A 23,025-nucleotide genomic window follows, 5' to 3' on the forward strand; every position below is an offset into this window, starting at 1 on the left:
AGTGATGTGGGTGGGGTTGCTCTCAGATGCAACTGCAGTCTGCAACTAATCCAGGCAAACTTGAACCGATGAATGAGAAGTAAAAATATACTTTAATCCCTGTTATTGCTTTTTGTAACAAAAATGTATCCTGACTACTCTAGAATGCCCTTCAACCTGATGAGTATCCACAGAGTGATTCTAAGAGCAGCCCTCGACTTTCCAGAGCAAGCTTCCTTTTTGGTCAAATTTTTCAGGTAGTTTCTTTGGGGCATTTTATCTGTATTCTAATAATGTACATGATTGTAAGCACAAGTTGTATCTCTGAGTCAAATTGTATTGGGATTTTAGACTACAGGAATGAATGTAAAACTTGCAATTTACATGTAGTCAGAGATTACTTTACTTAAAGGGGACCTGCCAGCATTAAACTACTACATTTTATTTTTTCTAATTTTTTTCCTGCCCTGGAACGCAGATAGAGAAATTCATTGTCTATAGACCAAAACTAGTAATTAGAATCTTACAGTATCTGGTCCTTTTTAATTAATTAGTTTCAAATAATTTGTGGCAGGAAACACTTAAAGGACTAGTCAGGGACATTTATGGAATTTGACAGAGACTCTAACATGGGAAATCCTAAGTACCTACTATACTCACTGTTAGGATTATGGTGTTGCTACAAATCCTGTGCCATCTGCTTTCTCTTCTGTTTCTCTTAATTGAATGCATTGAGAGAAGCGGACAAGAAAGCGATTGGCACATGATTGGCTACATTGAAACAGCCTATGTAGGGGTCACATGATGACTACAGGGAGGGTAGAAACATCAGAATCCTAACAGTGAGTTCATTGCACACTGGTAGAATTCCACATGTTAGAGTCCCAGTAAAACCCGTTAACATAATGCTGTTTTGCAGAACACTGAAGATCTTTAAAAAAGTTACTTTTTATTTGCCGTTTTAACCGCCAAGAACATTTACAATACACCATTGCTTTAACTGTGTGTTTGAGAGGGGAAGTTGTAAGTGCCATCAGGAAAAGAAGAAAATATCTAGCCCATGATTATCACAAGTGACAACATGGGGGGGATGCAGAAACCATTCTCCATGTTATCACTGCTCTTATTATCAGTTTTCTGATTTATCTGATCTGTAATATTTTGGGGAAGTTTCTTCTTATTTTTTTGCTAAAGGAATTGAAAAGGGGAAGCAGTACATCTAATCACATCCAGCACATCAGGGCACTTGGTGTCATACTTTTAGCCCCTAATAATAATTTGTATGTATTTCAAAATGTTAAGCTTTGAAGCAAAATGTGCCATCAGTCTACTTTTAAAAAATATATGATAATGGAGGTAAATGGTAGGTAAGGGGGTGTCTTCTTTAATTTTATATTTCCATTTTCATGTGTATTTTCTAAAAGTGTGAAAATTGTTCTTCCAGGAAGAGGGTTATGAGGAATAATATGTACCATGTCCCCAATACATCAAGAGTGGCAATTTGCACAGCAGTCTTGATGAAAGGTGTGCTGTAGTAAAATATATTCTTAAAGGGAACCTGTCACCAGAAAAAATGCTATTTACCTGCAGATATGGGGTTAATTTGCAGGTTATTAGTTTTACTAACCTGCCCGGCGCCTGCACTTAGCCGAATGCTGCAGGGAGAAAATGAACTTTATTCCCTCCGGCAGCATTCGGATTTCAGGCACTTGGGCGGTGCCGACACGGGTTCAGTTACCACTCTGAGAATAAAGAGCAGCCGCTGTAACAGCGCCCCCGGTCCTGACTGATACTGGCTCTGCATTGTGGCCGGCTGTCAATCAGGGCTGGGGGCACAGTTACAGCTGCTGCTCTGTATTCTCAGAGTGATGACTGAACCTGCGCCAGCGCTGCTCCTGTGACTGAAACCCGAACGCTGCCAGAGAGAATTAAGTTAATTTACTCACTGCAGCGTTCGGCTACATGCAGGCGCCGGGCAGGTTGCTAACGCTATTAACCTCCAGGTTAACCCCATATCTGCAGGTTAATAGCGTTTTTTTCTGGTGACAGGTTCCCTTTAAAGGCATTTTTGTGGCATGAATTCCAAAGAATTTGTCAGCACGCTGAGACATACCCCCTCTGGCTAAGCTTAACTCATTTTTCAAAAGTAGGCCAAGCTAGCCAAGACTGAAGTAAAAACAGCAAAAGTCCCAAAAAAATGTACGCAAAATTTTGTGAATCTTCAAACTGTTCTTCATCAGAATTCTGCTGAAATGTTTATATACTTAGAGAGTAAATATTTATTTTCAGTTTGTCAAAGGATATGAGAATAAATACAAACGGATGAACAGCAATGAACGTGTGCGCATGGTGGCATCTAATTCTACCTCTATTGAAAGTGTGAAACTCTTATTAGAAAAGCCAGATGGTAAGAAAAATATAACAATAGGAAGGATATTCTTTTGACGTATATCTTTATTGCACATTAATCGGTTAGGCCTTAAGTAGTTGTACAGGACAATTCTGGGTTATAAACATTTACAAACCAAAAAATACTAATTTCTCATACCCTGGAGTTACCCATAAGCTAACCCAATAAATAACTGTTTTGTGCCCCTGTGCAAAATTTGTAATAATAAATTGTGCCACTGCTACCTCTGCTGTCTTTTTCCATCTGAAGTGCTAGAGCCAATGAAAGGAGGAAAGAGTTTTAACTATGTAATACATTTATTTCTCACTAACCATTGTGTTCTGTATGGTTTCCACTAGAATTGGAACAAGATAATGACATCAAGAAGAGCCTGAACCTGGTACCTTACAGTTTGGTTCATCCAATCCACAATGAGAAGAGGAGACCTGTTATCTTTGCTCCTACCGCATTGGCCAAAACCATTATTCAAAAACTGCTTAATTCGTCCGGTGCATTAGAATTCAATATGTGTAAGCTAGGTAAGTGCTTTCAAGGTGTAACTTGTAAATGCAAGTTTAAGGGTTAAAGTTTCTCTTTAAAGGGACTCTGTTACCAGGTTTTTGTTTTGCAATCTAAGAGCAGCATAATGTAAGGGATGAGACCCTGATTCCAGCTTTGTGTCACTGGCTGATCTGCATGCTGTTATTGTAATACAATCCGTGTCTAATTACAGTCATGGCCAAAAGTTTTGAGAATGACACCAAAATTATATTTTCACATGATCTGCTGGCCTCTGGTTTTTATTAGTGTTTGTCTGATGTTTATATCACATACAGAAATATAATTGCAATCATATTATGAGTACCAATAGGTTATATTGACAGTTAGAATGAGTTAATGCAGCAAGTCAATATTTGCAGTGTTGCCCCTTCTTCTTCAAGACCTCTGTAATTCTCCCTGGCATGCTCTCAATCAACTTTTGGACCAAATCCTGACTGATAGCAGCCCATTCTTGCATAATCAATGCTTGCATTTTGCCAGAATTTGTTGGTTTTTGTTTGTCCACCCGTCTCTTGATGATTGACCACAAGTTCTCAATGGGATTAAGATCTGGGGAGTTTCCAGGCCATGGACCCAAAATCTCTGTTTTGTTCCATGAGCCATTTAGTTATCACCTTTGCTTTATGGCAAGGTGCTCCATCATGCTGGAAAAGGCATTGTTGGGCGCCAAACTGCTCTTGGACGGTTGGGAGAAGTTGCTCTTGGAGGACATTCTGGAACCATTCTTTATTCATGGCTGTGTTTTTAGGCAAGACTGTGAGTGAGCCGATTCCCTTGGCTGAGAAGCAACCCCACACATGAATGGTTTCAGGATGCTTTACAGTTGGCATGAGACAAGACTGGTGGTAGCGCTCACCTCTTCTTCTCCGAATAAGCTGTTTTCCAGATGTCCCAAACAATCGAAAAGGGGATTCATCAGAGAAAATGACTTTGCCCCAGTCCTCAGCAGTCCACTCCCTGTACCTTTTGCAGAATATCAGTCGGTCCCTGATGTTTTTTCTGGAGAGAAGTGGCTTCTTTGCTGCCCTCCTAGAAACCAGCCCTTGCTCAAAGAGGCTCCACCTCACAGTGCGTGCAGAAGCACTCACACCAGCCTGCTGCCATTCCTGAGCAAGCTCGGCACTGCTGGTAGTCCGATCCCGCAGCTGAAACAGTTTTAAGATACGGTCCTGGCGCTTGCTGGTCTTTCTTGGGCGCCCTGGAGCCTTTTTGACAACAATGGAAGCTCTCTCCTTGAAGTTCTTGATGATGCGATAGATTGTTGACTGAGGTGCAATCTTTGTAGCTGCGATACTCTTCCCTGTTAGGCCATTTTTGTGCAGTGCAATGATGGCTGCACGTGTTTCTTTAGAGATAACCATGGTTAACTGAAGAGAAACAATGATACCAAGAACCAACCTCCTTTTAAAGTGTCCAGTGATGTCATTCTTACTTAATCATGACTGATTGATCGCCAGCCCTGTCCTCATCAACACCCACACCTGTGTTAATGGATCAATCACTAAAACGATGTTAGCTGCTCCTTTTAAGGCAGGACTGTAATGATGTTGAAATGTGTTTTGGGGGTTAAAGTTCATTTTCTGGGCAAATATTGACTTTGCAAGTACAGTAATTTCTGTTAAGCTGATCACTCTTTGACATTCAGGAGTATATGCAAATTGCCATTACAAAAAATGAAGCAGTAAACTTTGGAAAAATTACTATTTGTCTCATTCTCAATACTTTTGGCCAGGACTGTACTTTTGCAGCATAAAACAGTGTAAAAAAAATAAAGACAATTCATGAATTGCTGTTTGTTAATTGTGTCCCAAATAGTGATGAGCGAGTATGTTCTGCTAACCCTTTCGGCGAGCATACTCAGGTGCTCGCCGAGTATCTTCAGTGTGCTCGGGTGTTATGTTTTAGTCACCCCATGCTCATGATTTGCGACCGTTTGACAGCTTTAATACATGTGAGGAGTGACTAAGAAACAGGAATTCCTTACATGTATTAAAGCTGTCAAACAGTCGCAAATCATGAGCACGGAGTGACTAAAACATAACACCTGAGCACGCTGAAGATACTCGGAAAACACCAGAGCATGCTCGCCGAAAGGGTTAACCGAACATACTCGCTCATCACTAGTCCCAAACATTAGAATGAAAATCAATTAAAAAAAAAGTTACATAACCCCAAAATGGTACCAATATGAACTTCAAGTCATCTGGCAAAAAAACAAGCACTTACTCGGATCTGTCATACTTCAATAGAAAAATTGAAGTTTTTCACATTACTAGTAGCTCAAAGAAAAGCTAGAAAAGCAGTAAAAAAACAATCCAGTAAAGTCCATAACTCTCAAAGCCAAATGGCCCCTTCTGAGCCCGAAAATATGGTTGTGTGAACGTAGTCTCAGGGTGCACTTTCTCTCATCACAGCTTGTGAAAATGAAAAATGTAACCCTAAAGCAATGTTCTAGTTGAAGGAATGGAATCTTTCATTTTTTTCAATCTTGCATTAATTTCTCTGAAACACCTGAAGAGGTAACAAACTTCTTGAATGTGGCTGAATACTTTGAGTGGTGCAGGTTTTAAAATATCACTTTTTGGGGCACTTTCTGACATAAAATCATAACAAAGTCACTTAAAAAAATAAATAGGTCTGTAAAAAAATCGATTTTATAAATTTTGTTGTAAAAAATTTATAATTTCTACAAAACTTTTAGCCCTTCTAACATTTAAAAAAATAAAAGGACATTTGAAAAAAGATGACAACATAAAGTTGCAAATTTTTCTACATTTTTGCCAAATTCTCAGAATTACTGAGATATGCAGATTCATTCCAAAGCTAATTGAAAAATGGTGTTGTGTCCAGGAAGGTGAAAACTGGCTTTTGCGGTAAAGGATTAAAGAGCCTCACCAAATAAGGGTATAAAGCCAAACCAGAATGATTATTTGGGTACAGTCATTTTGGGGTTCTTGCCTTCATCAGTACAAAGCAGGAGACCGGTTGGCTGGGTCAGAGGCCTGCGATGTGGCTCTTTACTATTTTCAAATTGTAAATGCAAAACATACAAATATTAAAGGGGTTATCCTGTCAAAACTGATAAGTGTGCAGTCACAAGTGTATGGAAAGAGGCTGCGCCCACTGGCCGGGGGTATATATAATTCATACATACCATCTGCTACTGGTTCTGACACCGGTGACTCCCTGCAGTGCAAGTGCGTGCCCTGGGGGGATTCATAAGTCTGCAGTCACACAGAGTGACTGCAGACTTATCAGTTTTGACAAGACAATCCCTTTAAACTGCATGACGAAAATGTATGGCAAAATAAAAGTTTTACTAGTTTTAATTGAGGTGGGTTGGATTGTGCAGGACAGTGGTGTAGGACCGGTTGCAGTACAGCGCCTGATGTACCCTGCAAGTGACTGTGTATGAGAAAACCCTTTTTACCTCAGTGTATAATAGGCATGACTCCGCTTAGGTAAATGTATTGTGACAGTTTCAGTATATTTCACTTTCTTGCATTCTATTTCTAGAAAGTGGACCAAAGGAAGTATTTCAGAAGAAACAGAGAACAGAAACAATCATCTATTATAGAGAAAGAAACCCAAACTCATATGAGTGGATTAATCCTGCTAATATTGAGTCTGTTGTTTCCAAGGTATGTTGCAAAAAAATCCCTAAGTATTGTAAGAAAAAAAATGTAGTTGTTTAAAACTTAAATTCTAGTGAAGTTTTTTTTATACTCAGTACTGACCATTGTGTCAATCAGACCTGCCTCTAAACTGATTTTATTATCTTCTAACATGACAATCAGGGATCTCAAAGTCACATTGGTGGTGGTTTAGTAGCTGATACCCAGGAGACATAAGTCGTGGCATGTGTGTGTATACCCATGTGTGGCACTCATCGATATCCAAATAAGCCATCATGTGCATTTTATATATGAGTACTATGGAGATATATGTCGCATCACCCTTTCTACCACCAACTCTGCATGAATGCATGTGCACAATATCCAAGTCAGGTGACATGAAGTAAGAAAAAGACCATACACATAGACAGCGGTCAATGGTTGACCCTTTCTGTATGCCAGTTATATGCTAGTAAAGTTTCAAGGAATACCCCACCCTCCAGTGTCCAATTTCCTAAATGAATTGGCCAATGCAGTCAACCGTCTGATTATATATTAAAAAGATTTTCCAGCCACCAAACTGTGCAATCAGTTTTCAATCACCCCCATCCGTTATCTTTATTTTATTTGTAGCTACCCTTCATACCACTGCACCCATCTTTGTGGTTGGTTGTAGTTTAAATCTTGAATTTTCTTGCCAGCTCCTACAGTTGTATGTGCCTCTAGACTACATTTCCCAAGTGACTGAGCAGTATCTGTCCCACAGCACTCAAACTCCCACAGCTCAGTGCCCACCCACTCCACTTACAAATCCTCATCTAGAGACTCCTATATAGTCTCAAGATGGATAAATTGCATACAGATTCTCCTTCCTAATATTCCTCCCACTTCAGCTAATATGTGCTATCCTGACACTCTCCTGCAGTCGGTTATTTTACATGTGCTAATACTGGCCCCACATGGGATCAGTGCACTCCAGGGGAACAATGAGACATCTAATGTAGTTATTCAACCTAATGTAGTCTAGTCCTCTGGTCAGAAAGGATGGTGCTGTGTGTTCCAAAGTCACAAGGTGATAAGATGACTTCTTCTGTGTGGAGACTGCACTGCCTTTGTAGCTTCTCTCTTCTTCCCAATACACGTCCTCAGTCACTCACAGCTTGCAATAATCACAGTCCACGCCCGCATGATATCACCATTCAGACCACACTGCCTCCTATATTGACCTGACAGGCTACATTCCATTCAAAGCACAGATGAGAAACCTCTGTGCTTTAAACATATTGTAGCATGAAGTAAGGAGCCTGAGGTAACCTGACATGTAACAGCTCAGGAATAGAGTAGAATTTTAATAGTAAATTCTGCAAATTGTCTCTTGAGACTGGAAGAGGACTAGAACTCTAGTGCCACCTATAGGAAATAGCAATCCTAAAAGCCAATATCGACCCTCCAAGGAGCCTTGCCACATGACTTAAGGTAAAAGCCAAACCAGGAATCTCAATTTGCAGACACTGTGTTGCGGGGTACTGCTCCTCATCAATGCAAAGTGTGAGATCAGGTTTGGCTGGGTGAGAGGCGTTTGACCAGGATCCAAGGGGTAACATTTCTCCTTGCGGAGAGTGACATGTCAAGCCTGACATGCCAAGCTGACAAGACTTTTAAGCCGTGTAATTCTGAAATGTCTTCTTTTCTCACAAGCTTTACAGTCCTTTAATAATCTGTGTGCCCAGAAAACCCCATTAGTATCATACTAATGCAATAAATAGAAATTAAAGGCAACTTGTCAACTCATGATCTGTGTTTTAGGGCTTGTTCAGACAAGTATATAACCATTCCGTGAGCGGTCCATATGCAAATGGCTAGCATACAGACAGCACACTGACCAAAGCAAGTCAATGCGGTAGGTCAGTGATCTGCGTGTAAAACATCGGAGCATGTACTACTATGATCCCAATTTCGGGACTCGACAATTATAAATCAATGAGTGTTCAAAATCATTATATATGGGCTCCCATCCGCATGGCATCCGTTTTTTTATGGATATTTTGCAATTAACATAGGAAACTACAGTACAGACCAAAAGTTTGGACACACCTTCTCATTTAAAGATTTTTCTGTATTTTCATGACTATGAAAATTGTACATTCACACTGAAGGCATCAAAACTATGAATTAACACATGTGGAATTATATACTTAACAAAAAAGTGTGAAACAACTGAAAATATGTCTTATATTCTAGGTTCTTCAAAGTAGCCACCTTTTGCTTTGATGACTGCTTTGCACACTCTGGGCATTCTCTTGATGAGCTTCAAGAGGTAGTCATCGGAAATGGTCTTCCAACAATCTTGAAGGAGATCCCAGAGATGCTTAGCACTTGTTGGCCCTTTTGCCTTCACTCTGCGGTCCAGCTCACCCCAAACCATCTCGATTGGATTCAGGTCTGGTGACTGTGGAGGCCAGGTTGTCTGGCGTAGCACCCCATCACTCTCCTTCTTGGTCAAATAGCCCTTACACAGCCTGGAGGTGTGTTTGGGGTTATTGTCCTGTTGAAAAATAAATGATGGTCCAACTAAACGCAAACCGTATGGAATAGCATGCCGCTGCAAGATGCTGTGGTAGCCATGCTGTTTCAGTATGCCTTCAATTTTGAATAAATCCCCAACAGTGTCACCAGCAAAGCACCCCCCACACCATCACACCTCCTCCTCCATGCTTCACGGTGGGAACCAGGCATGCAAAGTCCATCCGTTCACCTTTTCTGCGTCGCACAAAGACACGGTGGTTGGAACCAAAGATCTCAAATTTGGACTCATCAGACCAAAGCACAGATTTCCACTGGTCTAATGTCCATTCCTTGTGTTCTTTAGCCCAAACAAGTATCTTCTGCTTGTTGCCTGTCCTTAGCAGTGGTTTCCTAGCAGCTATTTTACCATGAAGGCCTGCTGCACAAAGTCTCCTCTTAACAGTTGTTGTAGAGATGTGTCTGCTGCTAGAACTCTGTGTGGCAATTACCTGGTCTCTAATCTGAGCTGCTGTTAACCTGCGATTTCTGAGGCTGGTGACTCGGATAAACTTATCCTCAGAAGCAGAGGTGACTCTTGGTCTTCCTTTCCTGGGGCGGTCCTCATGTGAGCCTGTTTCTTTGTAGCGCTTGATGGTTTTTGCAACTGCACTTGGGGACATTTTCAAAGTTTGCCCAATTTTTCAGACTGACTGACCTTCATTTCTTAAAGTAATGATGGCCATTCGTTTTTCTTTACTTAGCTGCTTTTTCTTGCCATAATACAAATTCTAACAGTCTATTCAGTAGGACTATCAGCTGTGTATCCACCTGACTTCTGCACAACACAACTGATGGTCCCAACCCCATTTATAAGGCAAGAAATCCCACTTATTAAACCTGACAGGGCACACCTGTGAAGTGAAAACCATTTCCGGTGACAAACTCTTGAAGCTCATCAAGAGAATGCCAAGAGTGTGCAAAGCGGTCATCAAAGCAAAAGGTAGCTACTTTGAAGAACCTAGAATATAAGACATATTTTCAGTTGTTTCACACTTTTTTGTTAACTATATAATTCCACATGTGTTAATTCATAGTTTTGATGCCTTCAGTGTGAATGTACAATTTTCATAGTCATGAAAATACAGAAAAATCTTTAAATGAGAAGGTGTGTCCAAACTTTTGGTCTGTACTGTATATTTTGCCTTTGAATAGTTATGAAATTGTTGATGTATAAACCAATCATATAGATGGTAAACAGCTGAAAAACAGACTATTTAGCATACACTCATCTGCACTTAGCTTTACTCTGAATTGCCGCAGCAGTCCATTAGCTGCTTACATTGAATACCACTTACTGTTAGGTCCAGAAATATTTGAACAGTGACTCAAATTTTGGCATTATAGCGATTTACAAAAAAATATTCAAGATAAAGTTATATAAACAATATGGGCTTACAGTGCAGACGCTCAGCTTTAATTTGAGAGTATTCACATTCTAATTGGAGTAAGGGTTTAGGAATTACAGCTGTTTAATATGTGGCTACCTCTTTTTAAAGGGACCAAAGGTAATTTAACAATTATCTGAAAAGTTATTTAATGGGTTGCATGGGCTATTCCCTCATTAATCCATCATCAATTAAGTAAGTAAAAGGTCTGGAGCTGATTCCGGGTGTGGCATTTGCATTTGGAAGCTATTGCTGTGAACCCAAATCAACAGTTTGGTACATTCTGCAAAAAAAAAGAGCGCACTGGTGAGCTTGGGACCTCAAAAAGGCCTGGACATCCACGGAAGACAACAGTGGTGGATGATAGGAGAATCCTCTTCATAGTGAAGAATATCCCCTTCACAGCATCCACCCAAGTAAAGAGCACTCTCCAGGAAGTAGGTGTTTAAATATCTAAGTCTACCATGAAGAAAAGACTTCATGAGAGCAAATATATAGGGCTCACCACAAGGTGCAAACCATTATTCAGCCTTAAAGATAAAAAGGCCAAATTAGACTTTGACGAAAAACATCTAAAGGAGCCGCCCAGTTCTGGGAAAACAGTCTTTGGACAGATGAAACTAAGATCAACCTGTACCAGAAAAATGGGAGCAAGAATGTATGGAGAAGGCTTGGAACAGCTCATGATCCAAATCTCACCATATCCTCTGTAAAACATGGTGGAGGCAGTGTGATGGCGGGGGCATGCATGGCTTCCAATGGCACTGGGCCATTGATGATGTAACTGAAGACAGAAGCAACCGAATGAATTTTGAAATAGACAGGGTGATACTTTCTGCTCAGATTCAACCAAATGCAGCAAGGTTGATTGGACGACACTTCACAATACAGATGGACAATGGCCCAAAACATACTGTGAAAGCAACCCAGGAGTTTTTTAAGGCAATGAAGTGGAAAATTCTGCAATGGCCAAGTCAATCACTAGATCTCAACCTCATCGAGCGTGCATTTCACATACTGGACACAAAACATAAAAGGGTTGTCCACTACTAGGACAATCCCTTCTCGATTTGAATGTTTGCCCCCGTGAAAATTAAAAGACTTAGACTCTCCTCCCGTGCTGGCGGTGTTCCAGTGGTGTCGGCACTTGCGTTCTTGGCGCTCACGTATAACAGCGCTGGCACGGGAGGGGAGTATAAGTGTTTTTATTTTCACGGGAGCAAACATTCAGATCGAGAAGGGGGTGTCCTAGGAGTGGACAACCCCTTTAAGGCAGAAAGACCCAAAAACAAGCAACAACTGAAGTAAGCTGCAGTAAAGGCCTGGCAAAGCATCACAAAGGAGGACGCCCAGCATTTGGTGACGTCCATAGCTTACAGACTTCAGGCCGTCATTGCCTGCAAAGGATTCTCTACAAAATATTAAAAATAAACATTTTATTTATGGTAAAGTTAAATTTATCCAATTACTTTTAAGCCCCTGAAATGTGGAGACTTTGGAGAAAAATGTTTGCAATTTTTTAAACGTTTCACAGGATATTTTTGTTCAACCCCTTTAATTGAACCTGAAAGTCTCCACTTCAATTGCATCTCTATTGTTTTATTTTAAATAAAAAATAGTGGCATGCCGAGCCCAAGTCATGAAGATTCAGTCTCTGTCCAAATATTTCTGGACCTAACTGTAGTTTCAACATTAATTCAAATGCTGTTCGCAGAGGTACTGGAGGCCATTGATGGATGGATCTGGTCACTTATCCCCCCCCCACATTTGTGACCATGTTCTAAACCAGAGACCCTTGCAGTGTGGGAGCAGGATTTTTGCAATGAGAACATTCATGCTACTCTGATATTTACTTTTTATTAGTAACTGTATTAAATGGATGTTTCCGGCAGTTTAAAAAATAATCAGAAAAGTTCCCTTTAAGCATTTTCAACTACCAGTACATATAACGTGCTTCATTATCATTGTGTTCTTCTTTAGAATATGCACTGTTTGCTTGATATTGGACTGCAATGTACAAAGGACTTAATTAAAGCAAGATTGTTCCCCATCATTCTTTTCATCAAAATGCCCGAGAAGAACATGAAAAAGTTCAGGTATTGTTATTCATAATGAATTTCATTGAAATATTGGTAATGTCTTATGCTGCGCCTTTGTCCTACATATGCAGTCAGTATGTCTTACTTATAAAATAATACTTTGAACTTTGATTAATGCTGACGTAAAGCAAAGCTTTATTCTAACTGTAAAATGTAACAATTGCTATTAATAGCTGTAATAAGTGAACATTATGTTCATCTCCTGCAGAAGGCTGTTATCAAAGCAGGAAAATGAAGAGGAGTTTCTACGTGCTTGTCGCCAGAAAGAGAAGGAGCTGGAAGCCCTTCCCTGTCTCTATGCAACAATAGAGGCCGATACATGGAACACCATTGATGATCTCATCCGTGTTATCAAGGACAGAATCGCTGAGGAGCAAAGGAAGACAATTTGGATAGATGATTAAAAATTTTAAAGGTGTATATTCCCTTACCATAATGATGATTAGCTGCCAGTGTAAATCCATGTGTCGAACTCTGATTTGAAATATTTCAATAGTACATGGTTTCTGTTATTTTGGTCTATATGGGTAACAGATGCTCGATTTCCGAGTTGAGAACCACTAATGTCAGCTATACAAGGTCTCTTAACACCTGCTTACCGCAGGGTTCCTGTTCTTATTAGTCAGTGTGTGACTAGTTTGGCAGATCTGTGGTTCTTGCACAGTAGTCACAATGAACAGTGCTCAACATCCTGCTTAAACAGTTATGTAGTAATGGATGAAACTATGGGTGTCCACAGAAAAAAATAAATCTCATTCCAAAATATTTTTAAAAATAGAACATAATTATTACTAATAAATAATGCTTCCTGGAAGAAGCTATCTATAGTGTCCTCTTTGAAGAGTCACTTCACCTCCCTTTCTTTTCATTTTAACTCGTCAGCCAACTTTGTGGTTTTTATTGTTTACATCCTATGCTTCCTGTCAGCCCACCCATTCCACCTACAAAGCCCCATCTAGAGACTTCTTTACGGGCTCAAGATGGATAAATCACTGCACAGTTTCTCATTCCTAATATTTTTCAGACTTTACCCTGTATGCACTATCCTGAGATTCTCCTGCAGACAATGTTACATGTGCTGACACTGGCCTCACACAGGATCAGTATACTGCAGGACAGCAATGAGTCATATTATGTAGTCATTTATTCTAATCTAATCTAGTATTCTGGAAAGCCCATCTCCTTCCCCTTTGGCTAATTTTACAAGTTGATAAGATTACTGTTTCTGTGTGGAGCTTGCAATCCACGCTCCCTGTTCTCTCTCCCTGTGCACATCTCTAGTCACTGTAAACTTGCCACGAATCACAGGTCACATCCCCATAACATCACCATTCAGAGCTTACTTCTCAGCTACTGGCTGAGTCCTTTAAAGCACAGACAGAAAATCTCTGTACTCTGTGTGGTCTATAGTAGGAAGTAATGAACTGGAGGTCACATCACCACATGGAACAGAGCAGAATTTTAACAGCAAGTAAACTATGAAGTTTCTTCATTTCTGATAAGCTTTACAATACTTTAATAATCTGTGTGCCCAAAAAAAGCCTTTTAACTGTTTTTTTTTATTTCTATGTCTATGTAGCTAGATGAATCCTTGTTTTTTGCAAGTCCAAATGTACATGTTTAGGCTTGATTTTGGGGTATAAGTTATCATTTTATTTATAATACGTACAGGAATCAGACTTTATCACAGGACAGCCCTGAAAGTTTTTTTTTGATAGGCTTGGCCTTCCCTTGGTCTGCTCCATGACAAAAGAATGGGTTTAGCAATTTCACAAAGTAGATATTTTTGTACGGTTTGCACTTTTGGTTGTCCATATGGCTAGAGAATGTATCCTGTTAATAGAAGCATATGAGATATATATTAATATAAAATAATATAAAGGCATACATTAATATAAATAGTCAAGAGATGAAATGTTGCAGAAATATTTTTTTGTGAATTTAATGGAAATGGATTTAAAATGGGTGTTTTCAATGTGCTGCTTAGGTGGAGGAGCACTACCCTGCAGTACTGTAGAGTAGAGTGGTCTTGGTCTGCTGCAGACTCATTTTGTGCAATAACGAAAAACAAGATTTCATTGTTCTGTCAAGGTAAAATTATACAAAGCCTAACGTATAAAGGCCACATATGACCTTCCTTAATGTATTCCATATATTTAGCATATTTGATACTAGTAATTGTTATGTGGCATACAATAGGATATGTAATGTAAAACTAACAACTTAACCGAAATAAAGAACATTTTTGTTTTGTGGAGTGAGGATTTTTTCATTTTTGTATTGGTTCTATGAATTTCATTTGGATATACAGTCGCGACTAAAAGTTGTGCATTTTGTTTAAAAGTGTGATTACTTCTGTTTGGTTGTTGTGATACCATTTTCCTGGTGATTATAGTAAACGGGAAGGAAATGGTTGTCAGCTATAAGGAAGAAAATTGTGTTTGACATTGTTTTATCCCTTTATGTGTTAGTTTTCAACATTTTGCTATATTTTGGCATGGGAAGAGGAAAAAGGAGGATCTGTAGCTGGCACACTGCCGAGGTAAAATAAAAACTCTTTATTAATCCATGTTAGAAACAGCTAAAATAACTTGACGCGTTTCTGGCGCAGCAGTAGCGCCCTTAGTCATAGGATATTTTTAAGGATTAACAAGCAGGTATAAATAGGAACAGGGAACCAATCAGCATAACACAAAAATCATTAAAGCGCACCTGTCAGCAGGATTGTGCTCAGTAAACCACATACACTATCAGGTGGGTGACATTACACTGTCCTGTGGTTGTTGTGTAATCTTTACTTTCAGTTTGGAGATAATGATATGCTCGTGCTTCGGGGCGGCCTGTGGGGGGGCGCTCTATCTGGTGCTCTGCTTACATATTCATCTGTATGCTCTTATGACAGCTCACTGTGCCTTCACTGACCTGCCTCCTATTTTATCTAGCCCCGCACTACTAAATGCATTATGTAAAATAGGAGGCAGGTCAGTGAACGATCAGTAAAAAGAAAGATAGAGAAAAGAGGCGCTCTGGGTGAAACCTGGGGATTAAGGACAGAGATGGGGCAAGAAAACTGCTCTCCTGACTGGGTTGTGCACCCCTGCACAACCCCAGGAATAGCCTGGAGAGCGGAGGTCCACCGTGCCGTGGTGCTGCAGCTTGGGCGGTCACGTGACCGGCAGTGATGTCACGGCAGGTCCTCCTGAGGCGCAGGTCCTCAAGCAAAATTGACTCCCAAGGGAGGGACAAACACAGAGCAGATGAAGGACAAAGCCGCGGTCCATGGAGTGCCAAGGAATGGATGGTGAAGAGGAAATAAAAAAAAAAACACCTTTATTAGGTCAAAAACAACACGTGTTTTGGCAGTGGAATACAGCCTTCTTCAGGTCATGGGGTGAAATTACAAGGATGGTATTATATAGCCAACCCACACCTGTTGGTGGGTAACAATCGGGCACTAATAATTTTAACTATATAAAGTACAAAATAGATTAAGATCAAATAAAACAACAGAACAATGCATAACAAGCGAATGACACACTCATAAATGGCAAAAACGAGTGTACCACATTATCCAATGTTAAATTTAATCTCTCAGGAGAAAGAGTCCCCAATTTATATATCCAGTAACTCTCCCTATTGATCAAACAATTCAATCTATCATTGACAGTATCCCCAATCTGGTCAATAATGATCAGTTTTAAAAATTTTGGATCTTTATGATGTTCAATTGAGAAATGCTTAGAAACGCTGTGGAAGGCAAAACAATTACAAATATTTTGCCTATGCTTGTTCAGCCTGGCATGCATGGTCTGTATAGTGTGGCCTACATATTGCAAGCCGCACGTGCATTGAAGCAAATAGACAACATAAGAAGACAGACAGATTACACTACACCTAATAGGGAAGCTCTTCCCAGTAGTACGGGAAACAAATGACAATACCATTCACCAGAGTCAAACAGCAGAGGCATTTAGATGTATTGCAACGATAACAACCAACCTTGGAGAGGGTCGATCCGTTACGCTGATTGGACAGAATAGAGGTGTTACTGGGAGCAATGTGACTACACAAATTACAACTACGTCTGTAAACAAATCTGGGTTGTTTGGGTAGCTGATCAGAAAGGATGGGATCATTGAGCAAAATGAACCAGTATTTTTTTATCAATTTTTATAAGGCCACCTTTGTCTGCAACTCTAGTACATCTAAACCGGCTAACTGTAATTTTATAACCACTTTTGGTCAGTCCCATGTGACCATACAAAACTTGGTAAAAAATATACTGGTTCATTTTGCGCAATGATCCCATCAATTCTGGTCCCAGTAACGCCTCTATTTTGTCCAATCAACATAACGGATCGACCCTCTCCAGGGTTGGTTGTTATCGTTGCAATACATCTAAATGCCTCTGTTGTTCGACTCTTGTGAATGGTATTAAGTCCTTTGTTTCCCTTACTACTGGGAAGAGCTTCCCTATTAGGTGTAGTGTAAACTGTCAGTCTTCTTATGTTGTCTATTTGCTTCAATTCACGTGCGGCTTGCAATATGTAGGCCACACTATACAGACCATGTATGCCAGGCTCAACAAGCACAGGCAAAATGTTCGTAATGGTTTTGCCTTCCACAGCGTTTCTAAACATTTCTCAATTGAACATCATAAAGATCCAAAATTTTTAAAACTGATCATTATTGACGAGATTGGGGATACTGTCAATGATAGATTGAATTGTTTGATCAATAGGGAGAGTTACTGGATATATAAAATGGGGACTCTTTCTCCGGAGGGATTAAATTTAACATTGGATAATGTGGTACACTAGTTTTTGCCATTTATGAGTGTGTCATTCGCTGGTTATGCATTGTTCTGTTGTTTTATCTGATCTTAATCTGTTTTGTACTATATAGGGTTAAAATTATTAGTGCCTGATTGTTACCCACCAACAGATGTGCGTTGGCTATATAATACCATCCTTGTAATTTCACCCCATGACCTGACGAAGGCAGTATTCCATTGCCAAAACACGTGTTGTTTTTGACCTAATAAAGGTGTTTTTATTATTTCCTCTTCACCATCCATTCCTTAGCGCTCCATAGACAGCGGCTTTGTGCTTCATCTGCTCAGTGAATGATCAGTGACCTGTCATAAGAGCATACAGATGAATATGTAAGCAGAGCACCAGATAGAGCACCCCCCATAGGCTGCCCAGAGAACAAGCATATCATCTACAAACTGAAAATAAAGATTACATAAGAACCACAGGACGGATTTCATCAACCAAGGTATCATTATAATCAGTGTAATGTCGCCCACCTGACAGTGTATGTAGTTTACTGAGCCCAATCCTGCTGACAGGTGCGCTTTAACAGATCTGCAGTTGTGCGAACCAGACCTGAGGAACAATCTATCACATTAATATATTCAAAAGTGAGAAAGCATGATGCTTAACGATGAGATATAAACATTGCTGCATCGGAAGAAAAAGAATTTCATACAATATAGTGACATAAGGCAGAAAAATTTGAAGTCCTGGTTAATACACTGCTAAAAAAAATAAAGGGAACACTCAAATAACACATCCTAGATCTGAAAGAATGAAATATTCTCATTGAATACTTTGTTCTGTACAAAGTTGAATGAGCTGACAACAAAATCACACAAAAATCATCAATGAAACAAGAGGGGATTGTAGGGAGAGAGAATAGGAAGCGCAGGCTTCTAAGTGTAGTAGTTAGATTCCAAGGGTATATACTCAGTATCAATCCACTCACCTATTTGGTATCTTGAGGTAAAGCATGTAAATCCAATCAGTGGATCACTCCATTCCTCTTTCCATCCAGTTTGTTGCAGAAATCTGGGAGCTGATGAGAGCACTGGACAGAGCTTTCATGGGCGATACCACTTTGTAAATGTTTTTCCCAGCAATATGTGCTCCTGAAGGATGATGATGGAACTTCATATTTGGATTCAAAGATAATTTTTATTTCAAACTAAAATACAACCGGTTTCGACTTCTTTGAGTCTTCCTCAGGTATAACATCATGCATATAAACAGATCTATCTACACACATTTTATAGCAGATATCCCTGCTTGTCATTTTGGGTGCGGACTGAAAGATCTGTTTTTCAGACACCCAGATACTCAGATATGCAGGATTTTGCACTCTGAGGAATCTAACAAAACCCATATACTAAATGACTTTCATACAGTTTTTTTCCATAAAAAAATTTTTTGCACAACAAATTTTTTTCACACAGAAAGTATTTTCTTTTCTAAAAACACTATAAATATAATTTTACCATATATAAAATGTCTTTTAAAATGTTATTAAACATACTAAAAGTGTGATTTTATACAGAAATGTAAAATCCTGCAAACATGTACATTATGACAAAATTTAAAACCCTTTCTTTCTTCATATTATAGCCATTTTTAAATACAATTTTGTAAAAAAAATGCTAAAAAAAACAAACAAAACAAAACAAAAAAAAACATAAATAAAAAAATAAAATAATAATAAAAAATAAAAATAAAATAAATAATAAAAAAAAAAGATATGTATATATATACCTGTCAACATTTATATGTCAAATACCCTCTATAATATCATTGAATCCATCTGGGTATAATGTACCCAGACGGAAGATCCAATATGATTCTTTCCGGTTTAAATTTTGTACCCTATTAGTACAATTCTCAGGTATTTGCTCCAACGGGGTCACGGAAATATTGAATGTTTTATTATGCTTCAAACATACAGTGCCTACAAGTAGTATTCAACCCCCTGCAGATTTAGCTGGTTGACACATGCGGAATTAACTTGGCATTGTGACATTTGTACTGTAGATCAGCCTGGAAGTGGGAAATGCACTGCAGCAAATTTTTTTTTTTAAACGTTAAAAGTTAATTCAGCGTGTCATTTATTATTCAACCCCTCAAACCACAAGAATTCTGTTTGGTCCCCCTAAAGTATTAAGAAGTAGTTCAGGCACCAAGAATAATGAGCTTCACATGTGTGGATTAAAGATCTCTTTTGCCAGCCTTTTCTGACTATTTAAGACCCTCCCCAAACTTGTGAACAGCACTCAGACATGGTCAACATGGGAAAGACAAAGGAGCATTCCAAGGCCATCAGAGACAAGATCGTGGAGGGTCACAAGGCTGGCAAGGGGTACAAAACCCTTTCCAAGGAGTTGGGCCTACCTGTCTCCACCGTTGGGAGCATCATCCGTAAGTGGAAGGCTTATGGAACTACTGTTAGCCTTCCACGGCCTAGACAGCCTTTGAAAGTGTCCTCCCGTGCCGAGGCCAGGCTTGTCCGAAGAGTCAAGGCTAACCCAAGGACAACAAGGAAGGAGCTCCGGGAAGATCTCATGGCAGTGGGGACATTGGTTTCAGTCAATACCATAAGTAACGTACTCCACCGCAATGGTCTCCGTTCCAGACGAGCCTGTATGGTACCTTTACTTTCAAAGCGTCATGTCAAGGCTCGTCTACAGTTTGCTCATGATCACTTGGAGGACTCTGAGACAGACTGGTTCAAGGTTCTATGGTCTGATGAGACCAAGATCGAGATCTTTGGTGCCAACCACACACGTGACGTTTGGAGACTGGATGGCACTGCATACGACCCCAAGAATACCATCCCTACAGTCAAGCATGGTGGTGGCAGCATCATGCTGTGGGGCTGTTTCTCAGCCAAGGGGCCTGGCCATCTGGTCCGCATCCATGGGAAGATGGATAGCACGGCCTACCTGGAGATTTTGGCCAAGAACCTCCGCTCCTCCATCAAGGATCTTAAGATGGGTCGTAATTTCATCTTCCAACAAGACAACGACCCAAAGCACACAGCCAAGAAAACCAAGGCCTGGTTGAAGAGGGAAAAAGTCAAGGTGTTGGAGTGGCCTAGTCAGTCTCCTGACCTTAACCCAATTGAAAACTTGTGGAAGGAGCTCAAGAATAAAGTCCACATGAGACACCCAAAGAACCTAGATAACTTGGAGAAGATCTGCATGGAGGAGTGGGCCAAGATAACTCCACAGACCTGTGCCGGCCTGATCAGGTCTTATAAAAGACGATTATTAGCTGTAATTGCAAACAAGGGTTATTCCACAAAATATTAAACATAGGGGTTGTATAATAATTGACCCACACTTTTATGTTTAAAATTTAATAAAATTCAACTGAGCAACATAACTTTTTGGTTTGTAAGATTTATGCTTCTGTTCATAAAACCTACTCTCGTTTGCAGTTTGAAGGCTCTAACTTATTTGCATCTTATCAAACCAGCTAAATCTGCAGGGGGTTGAATACTACTTGTAGGCACTGTAAGTGCCGAGATAAGCTCTGTTTTGAAAACCCATTTTTGGTATTGAGCCTGTGCTCATTCATATGGGATCATAGGGACTGGATGGTCCGACCCACGTATTGCCGTCCACAGGCACAGGTAATGACATATATCACAAAATCACTATCACACGTTAATTTTTGTGTGATTGCTATGGTTTCACCCGTACTGTACGATGTAATGTACTGAGTCATATGATTGATGATTTTGCAGGTACAACATTTTCGGGAGCCACATCGATGGACCCCCAGTTTGAAAGCATCCGTTTTATTTATCCTAGTTTTTTCTTTATACATTCCTGTTCCCCATCTTTGGTCATCCTGAGATTACTAGGGGCAATTATACCCTGCACTGTTTGGCCCCTACGAAAGGTAATATTGGGTCTATCTGGTAAAAGTTTTTTCAAAAATGTATCCTTTTTCAACAAGTACCAGTATTTATTTAAAATGTTTCTTATCTCCGTATTACTATGATTAAAAGCGGTAATAAAATTATACTGCCACCCATCTTTTTTTCTTTCCTTATTCTTATTAATTATCTGCTTAGGTTTTTCTCCTCCTTCCTTAGTTATCCCCTCCTCCACGTCCTTATTTTTCTTATTCTCTCTAGATAAGCACTCATGCTGAGTTCTGCTAGATTAGTTCTGTATGCTGCCATAATTAATCGTTTTGGATATTTCTTATCTGTAAACCTATTGATCAGAATTTTTGATTGTTCCACATAATCTTCCTTATTTGTATTATTTCTCCTAATTCGACGGAATTGGCTATAAGGAATGTTTTGCTTCCATTTTTGATGGTGTGCGCTCCGAAAATCAAGGAAGCCATTAGTATCAGCTTTCTTAAAGTACGTTTTAGTGCTGATTTTTTTTTTGTTAGTGCTGATTTATCAAAACACCAACTCTCTAAGGCTGAAGAAGCAATTCTATCTAAAGGTCTGGGTTTCTGTCCCACACAGAGAGCCAGGCCTTTCGATTTATTCCTAGATCTAAATAAATATGTCCGCAAATTAACACTTATTAGACATTTTTCTATAATGGATCGAACAGCAGGGTGTAAAGATGCGAATGAAGCAAAAACTATTGAAAAAGCTGATACCATACAACCCAGTAATAGTATACATAAAAATGTCCGTCACAAATCCAATTTTAACCCCACTCACCACCGGGGCAGCCATTTGGATACTTTTTACGCTTTAGTATCCGAGGAATTTCGGGGATTAAATAGGACTGGAGAAAAAAACATACAAAAAGGGAAAACAGAAAACATGAGTTCTGGAGTAAGAACCAGGAATAAAAGATCTATTCAAAAAACGAATATTTCAAAGGAAGAAAAAGAAGCTTTAATAAAACTAAAGGACAATGAAAAAATCGTGATTAGAGGGGCAGATAAAGGAGGGGGTATTGTCATTCAGGACTGAGATGACTATTTGGAGGAAGCATACAATATATTATCAGACGCAAAATATTATAAAAAATTAGATGTTGACCCTTCCAAAAAACATATTGAAGAATATCATAGGTTGATAGACACTGCCTTTAAACAAGACATCATAAATAAAAGGGAAAAACGATTCCTGACTAACAAAAATCAAAATACAGCCCTCTTTTATCACCTGCGAAAGGTGCATAAAAACCCTGTAAAACCACCCGGACGACCAATCATTTCGGGTATAGGGTCACATTACATCGATCTGCACTTACAGGATCTAGTTAGAAAATTACCTTCTTTTCTCCTAGACTCCAGTCAATTAATAAAAGAATGTGAAAATTTTGCATGGGAAGAAGATTACATGTTCATAACTTTAGACGTACATGCTCTCTACTCCAATATTGAACACATATTGGGAATCAATTCAGTTTCACAGTATTTGAATGGGATAGTAGATATGCCAGAAAATCAGAGACGATTTTTAATAATGGGTCTAAAATTCATATTGGAACATAACCTTTTCACTTTCCAGGGGCAATTGTATATACAGCGGCTTGTCACAGCGATGGGGACTTGGGTAGCCCCAAGTTTTGCAAATTTTTTCATGGGGTGCTTCGAGTCCTCATCGCCCTTGTGTCAGCGCCCCTACTGCAGCAA

At 39.5% G+C, this 23,025-nt stretch overlaps 1 protein-coding gene across 1 annotated transcript in view; it reads left to right on the forward strand.

Annotated features, from left to right (window-relative positions):
- The window catches only part of CARD11 (caspase recruitment domain family member 11), a 192,774-nt gene extending 178,032 nt beyond the window's left edge, over positions 1-14,742 (forward strand). Inside the window, exons 19-24 of the mRNA XM_073647913.1 lie at positions 144-236; positions 2,269-2,386; positions 2,728-2,907; positions 6,446-6,570; positions 12,474-12,589; positions 12,801-14,742. Coding sequence (XP_073504014.1) covers positions 144-236; positions 2,269-2,386; positions 2,728-2,907; positions 6,446-6,570; positions 12,474-12,589; positions 12,801-12,996 — 828 coding nt within the window. The 3' untranslated portion in view covers positions 12,997-14,742. The remainder of the gene's footprint in view (positions 1-143; positions 237-2,268; positions 2,387-2,727; positions 2,908-6,445; positions 6,571-12,473; positions 12,590-12,800) is intronic.
- Positions 14,743-23,025: the final 8,283 nt, after the last annotated feature.

The sequence above is a fragment of the Phyllobates terribilis genome, unplaced genomic scaffold (genome assembly GCF_046119375.1).
Source record: "Phyllobates terribilis strain yellow unplaced genomic scaffold, ASM4611937v1 Scaffold_9__5_contigs__length_417890890, whole genome shotgun sequence".
NCBI lineage: Eukaryota > Metazoa > Chordata > Amphibia > Anura > Dendrobatidae > Phyllobates > Phyllobates terribilis.